The following is an 11,638-nucleotide window of genomic DNA, read 5'->3' as shown; positions in this document are numbered from 1 at the left end:
TTCGGGCAGAAATGCACGTGCCCGAGGCTTCACAATACCAACCTTGCCCCAGCGGCGAGATCACAACACATGATTGGCACAATGTATTCACAAACTATCCCCATGCATTTCTTTGGAGGATTTTTTGAGTGCTGTGTCTCCTCATTAGAAAGTCTGTGGCACTACTAGAGAGCGCACAAACGTGCTTTTTAATGATGACCATACAGTATGCGCTGTGGCTCTGGTCTGCAGATGGAGCCTGGAGGAGGGGAACTATGGAAAGAGGAACTTAGTGGGAAGAGATTAAATGATCTCATCGCTGTGAGGTGGGAAACCAACAGAGGGTTTATAGGAAGGTTCACATGTCACGTTCGCAACTCTGCGAGTTCTGCAGCGCTCGATGAAACCTGTTGCTAATGTGAGTGTGAGTGTGTGAGCAGCATTGAAGTTAGCCATCAGCTGTATACATGGTCAGGCTTGAACGCACCTACTAGTTGCATTTGACACTAGAGACAACGGAGCAAAACTAGGGTATCCTAGTATCATGTGGTCTGTCGGCAATGCAGAAATATCCAAACACACACACACAGGCACACACACAAATACACTGTCATGCACGCAGACTTCCTCTTCAGTCTATTTTCACATTTTTGTCTCATTAGGCAAGGTACATAGGCAAAGCAGGGTGCATTTCCCCAGTTTCTACTCTGTCTCCTCCACTTGAGTGCATCTGCTATTCTGTATTAAAGAGAGTGTTTGTGTGTATGCGTTTGTGTTCGCATTTGTCTATGTCTGTGTTTGTATGTGTGTGAAAGAGAGAAAAGTGTGTGTGTGTGTGAGTATGTTTGAGAAAAAGATAGAATGAGAGAGAGTTAAGCCTGCATGTTTCTGAATCTCTAATATCTGAGGCAGAATCATCAAACCTTAAGTCCTACCCTTTGTTTTTCTTCCCCCCTGCATTAGACAGTTCAGTGGCCTCTCTTACATTGTCTTTTTACCTGCCAGAGAGCACTTAGGTTTGTAGTCTAACTGCACCCACAAAACCTCACTAGTGCTTTCATTTTTAAAGAACAAGGACTCAGATACCTTCTGTGGGTGTCCTGACAAAAGATAAGTCACAGGTACTATCAAATCCACCACCCAGCCATTAGACTCTATGGTCTCTGCACTTTGTGCTCCCTGGCCTGCCAAACAAACTGTCACATGTCTCAGTCCCCAAAGCATTCCTTTAATCAAAAATGAAAAAGGTTTGCCAGTTTCATAATGAAAATGGTTTAAAATTATGTTAGATGTTAGGACTAGGATGCGATCAGAAGAAATTGTAGAAGTAAGATGTTGTTGCCAGTAAGTGCAAGTTGTCGTGCTAAGTGTTGGATGACTCATTTTGAGTTGTATTTGTCTCAATATGGATGGTTTTGCAAGAGGCAGAAACGTCAAGCAAGGAGAAATGACAAAAACATGTTCTGCAACTGTTGTCACGACATATGCAGCAACGATGTCCTGAGTGATGTTTTTCTCAATGTGTTTGTGTAAATTGAGCAATAAAAATATGCAGTGTGATATAATTTTAAAGGAAAATAATTACATTTAATATAGGTGTTATTTAGTAGCAGCCGGTAGTGTCAGATACAAACATGTAGAGGAATCCTATTACTCAAATCAAATGAGTTGAATGTTTTGATCATTTTGCTGCATATTTGAAACTAACTTTACCACCTAACTTCTACCAACTTACTGAAAGACTAACTTGACATGTCCTTTGTCAAAAAAAAAGAAGTTCCTGCTTAGTCATGTGACTTCCTCCCACACTGCGCTTCACAGCGAGGAGAGAAACAAAGGCTTCTGTTCACACAGGGCTGTCAGTCTTGTATCGGCACACATCTGATCTGATCCGGAGTCAGAGGAAGGACTGGATTTCCACTTTGACCCCCCGGCAGTCTCCTAGGCCATACGCACTCTCAACACCGTCCAGAAGATGTTACGGCGAAAGCCCTCCAATGCCTCTGAGAAGGAGCAGGTGGCGGGCCAAAAAAAGAAGGTATGTGTGTGTGTGTGTGTGTGTGTGTGTGTGTGTGTGTGTGTCTGTCTGTCTGTCTGTCTGTCTGTCTCTGTGTGCAGGCTATAACTGTGTTGCCTGATTGACAAAGTGTTTTGCCATGGGATGTGTTCATGAAGGGTACAATCCCATTGTAAGAGTGAAGGCCGTTCCTGCTCTGAGTTAAATAAGATGTTAATGTGTATGAGTGTGTGATCTGGATGAAGTTGGCAGAACACTACAGATGGGCTATTGGTGTGTTAACCGTTAAGAATGATTTTTTTCAGCATGCATAAGATGATTTTGTCCCTCAGTTTACTGTTGCTATAACAAAAACAGGTCTCAGAGAAACAAGATGTACTTCTCTTAAGTGCTCCAGGAGTCACACATTTACACTGCAGGACTAACTCTGCTCTGATGCTTAGTGAGAGGAGTAATATAAAACGGCACTCTGCTCATCTGCCAGAACAACAGGATGTGTGAGGTTGAGTAGACCACAGCTCTTTTAGGCTGGCATATGTTTCACTCTACAGAACAGCATGCATATGACATACTTAAGGCTTAAACATTTCCTGACTTTTATCTTCCCTTAACAACCATAGATTATTTATTTATTTTTTAAAATGTCTTATTTGAGTCATTTGGTAGCAACAGTAGTGAGTCTGGATTAGATGGAAACTTATCCATGGATGGCTGATTTGGTAGATGATAGACGAGCACTGTTTCCTGTGTAAATGAGTAGTCTGGCCTTGACGTACAACCGCTAGCTGACAAAACCTGAACCCTTGCAACACCAATTAGGAGGCCAGGGGACACAACCTTTACGCCTGCCGCTTGACTCAAACCGAGGTTTCTTCACAGGCTGTCGTGAGATGGTACCAGTGGTTCCACCTCCTCCTACACAGCTCACCACTGACCTTCTTTTCAATTGGATACTTGTCTTTTGTGTCTTAACCAGATGTTGTAACAAATCTTCTAGAGTTGACTTAGACTGAGGAATAAGTTGGCTAATGACATGATCCAAGCTATACCGTAATTTCCCAACTATTAGCCGAGGTTTATACATTGATTTTGCAAAATGTCTTCAGCTAAGAGGTTAATACACAGTGGGAGTTAATATGGTATTAATATGTTGTTGTTTTTTTTACTTGCATAAAACACTGTCCTGTGGTTTATACACAATGCAGCTAAAACATAGGAAATTACTGTGCATCTAGTTGAGGTTAGAAATAATAATTGAGAAAGATGATCTAATTTCTCTGTAACTCTGAATAGTGGTGCAATGTTCAGCTCAATCCAAATCTCATCACAGGGGTGTTACCAGTTGCAGTTTGAGAAGCCCCGCCATAGCACTGTTTCCTTGGTGACGATGGATCATTGTTCCTTGTTTGTTTCCACAGCTTCTGTGTAATGTCAGTAAATTTCATTGACTATAATAACACTGACACTGGATATTTGTAGAGCCAGAATGTTCCAGTAGGCCTAAAAAAAAAAGACCAATATTATTCACTGACTGTGATGGCAATGACAATATTTTCATGGTGGACCTAAATCTCTTTTTGAAAATACACTTGTACTGATACAGGTTGAAGTGATGCTGCTAACACAAACACATGTCATATTTAAGTTTGTTTAAGTGTGTTTGCTGCTGTTGCATTCAAGTAATGTGACATGTGAGTCATACATATGTTTGGTTAACGTTGTGACAATAAGGCTTTAGCATGGCCATGATAGTACTACACACACTAAGTTGGTCAGATATACCAGATAGATTATTTACATCCCCTCAGATAGTATTTGTGCTGCGCTGTATTTTTCTCTAGTTAAACCACATGAGCAGCTAAGATCAGCTTAGAGCAGCTAGATTTGATTCATGGAAATCTATGTCAGTTTTACTGATGAAAAAGTGATGAAACTTTGTGTGAAGGGCGCTTCCTGCATCCTGCCAACAGATCTAGTTTACAGTTTCGGCTGCGCGTCAGCACCGTTTGTGCTATCCTCTGTGTTACTTACTGTAGCCTGAATTGCTGACATTTTTCTCATCTCATCCCACCAACATGAAACATAATGAAAGCACCTTACTTGCTTATATTTCACGCAAGCCCTCAAATCACTTTATGTAATCAACTAGTTGAGGTCTAGACAGACAAGCTTTATGCCGGTGGCTTCTGCACGACAGTTGGCGCTGAGTCTCCTGTTTCCTGTTATTAAGGACTGTTAGAAGAGTGAGGAGCAATGATAAAAGAAAAAAAAAGAGAGTAACTGACAGAAAGTAATGCGACACTTCAGCACTTAGAGGTCACACTCCAATCACCACCATGGGTTGAGTTGTGGGGTTCTGGAGTTGGTCCATTGTGTAGTATCATAGACAGCTGCCATAGTACTGTTCTCTGAGACTCCACCAAGCACTCAGCAACAGCATTGCTTCAGTTTGTTTGTTGTGTGTCAGATGTTTCTTGTGTTGTTTGTTTGCATGCCTGTGTGTTGAGACTCGGACCATTACTTTACCACAGTAGTGTTTTAATGGTTTCTTGTCAGTTGAGTCACCCCCACACTCTGACACGATAAATTGCAGTGCTACTTCTGCTGGTGCGTCACTGCTGCCTTACTCATGAGCCTTTTGGGAAGCAGCAAGTTATCACTGCATCCTGTACATGGCTCTCTCTCTCTCTCTCTCTGTCTCTCTCTCTCTCTCTCTCTCTCTCTCTCTCTCTCTCTCTCTCTCTGTTTGTCTCTCTCTGCAAATGTGTGTCATTATGGACAGTAAATATTGATCAGCGTATGCACTCAAAGTCCAATGGAAGCATTTAATGGCTAGCATTACAAGCATTTAGTGATATTGTTTTATCTAATACAGCGTGATGGACATTGATGCTTGCTGAGTAAAGATAAAGGTTGCTGTGCACACAGCTGAATATCAGTATATGATCATGTCTATCTTATGTTTATCTTAGGTTTCGGCCTACGCCTGAGCAGGGTCCTTATCTAACTCTCGTTCTGTTCATGAAGAGGGTTTTTTTTTTTATCTGTTTCTGTTTTGATGGGCTGCAAATAGTAATGGTTAATGAACCTTGAAGCAGTAAACATTTTCTTTCTGCAACTAAAAGGAAAACTGATTTCTGTGATTAAAAACAAAGGGATGTCCAAAATCACACAAAGTATGATTGTCCTCCTATGCCTATTAAACGGATGGGATTTGTCATAGATAATTGTAATCAATGTAGCATTATGAATATTGACATTCCTTGCTGTTTTGGTCAGTGCACATGGTAATCACCACTTACACTGATTGCCCAATCTGCGCAACCTGCTATCTAATTGCCCTCCTCCTCTCTCTCTCCTCTCTGCATGTCTTCTTTGTCTTCTCTCATACAGCTGACCCTGCAAAGGTCCAGCAGCTTCAAAGACTTCATGAAGCCCAAGCCATCCTCACCTGTGGTGGCAGACCCAGAATCCATCCTGGATGAGACCGTAAGTGTCCTACCAAACCAGCTGCAGTGACCCACACCATAACACTACACGACCATACGTGACAATATGTCCTATGATGAGTATTTCTGGGTTAGAGTTAGGGTCGACCCTCATCTTGACAGTGGCATGGGGGGGACTTGACACTGAAAAACAAACAAGATAAGCGACGACAAACAGACATATGGAGTGGAGCGAGTTCAGTCTAGTGTAATAAAGTGATTACTGATTGCTCTTTCTGAATTAGGGCTGTTTACCTGTGCAGACATTGTCATAATAAGACACACTAAATGTCAGGCAGAACATAAATATACATATAGGAACTGCTCTGTGCTTCCTAAAAGTGCACAAAAATAGAAGTACTAGCAATGAGACATAACAAAACAGTGTACAGAAAACATTTCCCCTTATAAGTAAAACAAACAACACATGAGAAAACTATTGAAACAACCTTTAACTGAGTTTGATAAGAAAGACCTTATATGCTGCTTGCACTGGTCTATACAATATCATGTATTGAGCAATAAGCTCAACTCCTGCAACACTATAGGGGTTAGTGTGTTTCCCGTTATGAGCTATCTTGTCCAGAGAAACCGCAGAGTTCAGTTGAGATGACAGTCTTTTCATTTAGTGTGTCAGAGTGCAGCAGTCACTAAATAGCCCCCATCACACTGAACCATTTGTTCCACATTAATCAGGCAAGGCACATGCCATCATTTAAGATTATCATGTGGACAACACCATAAATAACTCCATCTACGTCTGTACATTTGGCCTGAATACACTGTCACACTTTATCAACGCAGAAGTGGGTACCTGTGAGTGAGAAATGTGTCTTCTCTCTGTTTGCTGTGGTTCCTCACGTGAGCTTCCACTGAATGCCCTGGGCCCACCTCTCATCTCTCACAGTGCCTGTCAGCCTTGCGGCCTGAGGCCGAGGGGCTCTGGTGACTCACTGTGTGGTGACTATAGCCTATGGTGGTGGTGTCTACCAATACTGTTATGCAAGAAGATGAAGGTCATTGCAAACCGAAGCTTCAGTCAGCAGATCAGAACATCTTGTGCGCTGCACCTTTTAGTGGGGATATCCCTCTCAGTATGTCAGGCTTGTGAAGGTGGATGAGACCGCATGCATGTGTGTGTGGAAACGGCCCGATCAGAGATTAAGGGAGATGCAGAGGTGCGACCTTATGAGTCGATCGTGAAGCTGAACACATTTGCAGAAATGTCTTTTGTTTAACAGGAAGTCTGAGCTATTTCAAGTTAACACACCAGGCGGTTCAGTATTGTGGTGGCTGTGCGCTAGCTGTTAATCTGTATCATTTCCTGTGCCTATAATAACATTTCTAATATGTCTATAATATATATTGGTTGATAGTGTCAGGAACAAAGATTGAATAGAAACTAGAAATGCTCTCTAATGTTCATTTTTTGGAATTCTGTATTTTGTATATTTATCATTATCATGTTCATCATTGCACCTCATGCTTTTTGTCCATAACAAATACTTTTTAAAATGTCACACTTGATTGAATGTCACCATATTTAGTATTCTCGCCTTTTCTGAACTGATTGAGTCATTTTCATATCCCAAGCATTTGCATGTCTCTGTTAGCCCCACTGATAAGCTGGGCAAAGCAAACTGCTTGTCTGAATAAGCCAGGAGTAAAATCCCATAATAATAATTGGTTCATGTTTTAAGGTCCTGTGTTAACAACAACGTTTTCACATGGAATTGGAAGTCTTACAGCTTAATCAGCAGTGGCCTTGACACAGAACACCGTCTTAAGACTTCATATGATGTTCTGTGGTGTTACACTGAAAGTTACACCTTTTGTCATCATTTCATCACCACTGTCAGTGTGTGTGTGTGTGTGTGTGTGTGTGTGTGTGTGTGTGTGTGTGTGTGTGTGTGTGTGTGTGAAACCTGCAAACCTATTTCCTGTCCTGTTTGTGCATGCAGTTCAGGGAGTTCACTTTGAACATTTCTGCTCATTTCCTTCATAATAAACAATAAGATTGAGCTGATTTCACTACAGCTGACCTGAACATAAAAAAATTCTAACAGAACCCAAGAATCTAACTTCTCTCAACTAAAGAAATATCCTACTGATGTATGACCGCTGTCATTGTCATCTTGCAGGCTGAGGGGCCAGGCCATGAAGACACTGGAAAAAACAAACCAGGGAAGTGGAGGAAAATCATCACCCGTACCATGACTCGCAAAACATCGAAGATGGTCCAGAAGGCTCTGGCAGAGGAAGGAGTGAGTGTCGCCCACCAGTTGGTCACATGCTGTTGTTTGGTCGCTTGAAATGTTTGAACAGATAGTTGATCTGTTGTGAATTGTGAAAATGGACCAAACATTCATTCACTGATCCATGAGTCTCCATTTTTGTCACTTTTAAACAATAACAGATAACTGCATTGCAAAATAAATAACCAAGAGGCGGAGAGCTGTGCTTTCAAAAAGATTGACAAGTGTGCCCCCTTGTGGCCACATTAGACATTGCTGGTGTGTTCACTAGAGGCTGTGACCATCCTTTTGTCTATGAAACTACAGATATTTTCCCACTGACCATTTCATTTGGTATCATTTTGCTGACCTTCTTGGTTACGAACAAGGGTGACTGACTGAGGTGTTTTGTGATGTTCTCCACAGATGGACAGTGGGGAGGACGGACCTGTGTCCCCGGCGTCCAGTGACTTCACTCCCGATCTGACTCCAGGCCAACGAACTTCCGTCTGCTCCAATGGCTCTGGGGACACCCTGCCCAGTCCGGTCTCTCGACAGCTCTCAGGATGTATGCAAAGCCCTTCTCTAAACACACACACACACACACACTCGCACACACACGCACACACGAACACACACACACACACACACACACACACACACACACACACACACACTCGCACACACACACACACACACACACACACACACACACACACACACACTCGCACACACACACACACACACACACACACACACACACAAATCAGATCTTGAATGCTGTGATGAGTGGGATTCACACTGACCATATGAGCTGGTGTGTCTTTCAGGTGGGGACAGACAGAGTCTGGACAGCGGCTACAGCCAGCGAGACAGCATGAAACTGGACGACAGCACGCCGGCCCCATACAGCGGGCCCTTCTGTGGCAGAGCAAAGGTGCACACCGACTTCACCCCCAGCCCCTACGATTTTGAGTCCCTGAAACTACAGGTGAGACCAGCTGACTTCAGACCAGCTCAGATCAGCCCATCTTTCTTTGGTTACTTCAGTGCAGGAAACATAAAGGAAAGTCATGCAGGGAATAACATCATCAGAGGTTGTGTCCTCTCCCTTTCTGTTTCTGCTGGTTATGATCATTAAAAGCCTCTGGCTTCAGTTCATTGGGGGGAGCACACTTGGCATGGCACAGACTTGAGACTTAGATATGCTAGCTCACCCTCAGTGGAGCCCTAGATATGCTAGCTCACCCTCAGTGGAGCCCTAGATATGCTAGCTCACCCTCAGCGAAGCCCTAGATATGCTAGCTCAACCTCAGCGGAGTTCAATTCACAGGTTGATGATTGAAGTAATTATGGTCCTGGCCACTCCTGAATACTGCTACCTACAGAAGCACACAGTAACTGTGTTGAATGTTGCCTACAGGAAAAAGAAACCTCCACTTTTTGTTCACTTCCAATGTAGGTCTGCATGGACAAATGTCTGAATTCGGACTGTATGGAGAAACATCTATTTTATGTCATTTGGCATTATCTGATTTGATTAACTGTACAGTCAGATGTACTGAATGCTGAATATATATCTGCACCCTTTTCCCCTCCACAGAAAGGTGACATCATTCAGATCATTGACAAGCCTCCAGCTGGCACTTGGACCGGCAAACTTAACAACAAAGTAGGCTCCTTCAAGTTCATCTACGTCACCATCATGCCCGAGGAGATCGCTCCGGCCAAGAGGAAGCGGTTCTCCAGCCAGGACCGCCGCAACAAACCCAAACCCAAAACCCTGGAGGAAGTCCTGGACAAAATCGGCCTAACCGTAAGACCCACTTCTGTAAACTCCTGTTTGCATGCAATCTTGTTTCCCCCAACACAAACACATGGGAAATGTGGACAAAGAAATTCACAGCATAGAAGTACATGCTCAAAACATGCCACTCTGATCTTCTCAGAAAATACATAGCCATATCAAAACAATGCATCTGTCTAGGGCTGAGGTCTTAGAATGACAGGCTCAACCAATCTCCAATCTCTCCAACTCATTGTGTTTGTGTGCAGGACCTGGGCTCCCTGCTGTCCATGCAGGGCTTCCAGTCTCTGGAGGACTTCGGTAGCCTGAAGGAGTCCCACCTGAATGAGCTGAACATCACTGACCCCGAGTACCGCACCAGGATACTGACCGCCGTGGAGCTGCTGCACGAATGTGAGCTCCAAACTCTTTAATAATAATAATAATAATAATAATAAATAGGTAGAAAATAAATAATGATACAACTACTACTTATCATGCTATTACTATTATTGTTCCAGTATGCCTACATCATTTTAACCCTTATAATCCTAACAGTCCATTAAATGTAAGTCCATACCATGTGCTTATGGTGACTCTGTTTTCTTTGTCAGATGAGGGTGAGTCTGATGTGGAGGAAGAGGAAAAGACAGAGGAGAAGCCTGAGGTTCCACGGGACTCTGGGTGTTTCGAGAGCACAGAGAACCTGGAGAATGGACGTGAAGAGCCGGAGACGGAACCGCAGGCTGAATCGACTCCAGATGTGGAGGAGCAGGAGAACGAGCTCAAGGACGTGCAGGAACAACTGCAGGACCTGGCCCTGGACCAGGGTTCCTGAAAAGCAGAACCTTTACAACAGGAGAATCTTTAGAACCTTCTACTAGAACCCTGTGAATTTCCGGCAATTTTCCTGAAGGAAAAAAGGCATTGCTCGTCATGTAGAAGCACATGTCAGAGTTCAACCTGTGCCGAGGTGATATTTCCATGAACAATGAAAACTGAGATTTCTACGCATTCCTTTCGTCTAAGTACATTTGCAAGTTTTATGCAAAGCTTTGGTACTTTGAGCACTTGTGTATTTGAGTAAGCATGAAAGTATAATGTGTATGAATTGTGTCATTTCTGAAGGATACGGCTGTAGATGCTTTACTTTTAACTGTTAAACTGTGCATTTCTTTGTCTGTCTGATATACATGTACTGTACTATATATGTACTGTATGCCCATTATTTTAGGTACCCTCTCTTCATCCATTTTAAAGTCGTGTGTCTGTGCTGGATACTGTATGTCTGTAACTGTGCTATTGTTTTGGCTATTGTTTTATTTGTTGTTGTTTTTTGCTGTTGTTTTATTGAAAATATAGGAACTTATTTTTAAGAGTTTTGAGTTGAGTAAGTTGTTGAGTAAGTTGAATTAAGTTGTTGAGAAAGTTGTTTGACTTTAGTGTACATTTTACATTGCTTAAAATGGATTGTTTGACATTGAATGTGAGTTCGGAAAATTGTTACAGGAGTACAGGAGTATTACACCTGTTTTGTTTACCGTTCTCTGCTTTTCATGCTATAAAGTGTAGCACTCTGTACAAAGCTGAATATCAACTTCAATTGATGACTGCAAGGTGTTTGTAGTGCATTGTGGGTGTAATTTTGTTTTTCTAACGGATGTAAGTCTAGTTTCAGAGGTTGGGAGAAATAATGATTGTAACTAACTGGATTTTCTTTACGCCTTTCCTCTTGTGGCTGGAATAATATCTTTGAATAAAACATACAAAAATCTCAGAGATCACCTACGAGCATTTTATACACACCTCTGAAAAGCCTGTGAAAACTCAGTAAACTCGGAGTAATAAGACAATATATAATTTAATGAACATACACACCAATGTATCCATCATGTAAAAAGAAGTGAAGGATATATGGGAATTTACATAAATCACAGTGATAATACAAAGTAAAGTGAACATAAACAGAATCCATTTGTGATACATTTGTAATGTATTTATATATACTGTATAATGTACCGTATAGATTGAGACCAGGCTGTTTAAAAACCTTACATCTGGTCTGTATTAGGTATTAACATCAAACACGCATAAACTCCATACATGTACGCACCACTCCAGGTGAAAATCAGAA

General features: G+C 42.2%; 1 protein-coding gene across 1 annotated transcript; it reads left to right on the top strand.

The window, feature by feature from the left end:
- Positions 1-1,816: 1,816 nt before the first annotated feature.
- Positions 1,817-11,281, top strand: sash3 (SAM and SH3 domain containing 3). Its single transcript, XM_076292234.1, has 8 exons — positions 1,817-2,017; positions 5,390-5,485; positions 7,626-7,748; positions 8,145-8,286; positions 8,549-8,709; positions 9,322-9,534; positions 9,774-9,918; positions 10,119-11,281. Exons 1-8 carry the CDS (start codon positions 1,955-1,957, stop codon positions 10,340-10,342), a joined length of 1,167 nt encoding a protein of 388 aa, XP_076148349.1. The 5' UTR covers positions 1,817-1,954; the 3' UTR covers positions 10,343-11,281.
- The last annotated feature ends 357 nt before the right edge of the window (positions 11,282-11,638 follow it).

The sequence above is a fragment of the Alosa pseudoharengus genome, unplaced genomic scaffold, assembly GCF_046254945.1.
Source record: "Alosa pseudoharengus isolate Yale_2024_CS ecotype anadromous, Long Island Sound unplaced genomic scaffold, YU_APseudo_1.1 YU_APseudo_1.1_scf_19, whole genome shotgun sequence".
In the NCBI taxonomy this organism is placed as follows: domain Eukaryota; kingdom Metazoa; phylum Chordata; class Actinopteri; order Clupeiformes; family Clupeidae; genus Alosa; species Alosa pseudoharengus.
Note: the sequence above shows the minus strand (reverse complement) of the source record. Positions and strands in the feature narration are given on the sequence as shown.

Bases quoted from the DNA above. Each gene is read 5' to 3' on its own strand.
- sash3 (XM_076292234.1), top strand. From the start codon at position 1,955: ATGTTACGGCGAAAGCCCTCCAATGCCTCTGAGAAGGAGCAGGTGGCG. The intron at 8,287-8,548 runs GTATGCAAAGCC...TGTGTCTTTCAG, and splicing joins CTCTCGACAGCTCTCAGGAT to GTGGGGACAGACAGAGTCTG. The intron at 9,919-10,118 runs GTGAGCTCCAAA...TTTCTTTGTCAG, and splicing joins CGTGGAGCTGCTGCACGAAT to ATGAGGGTGAGTCTGATGTG.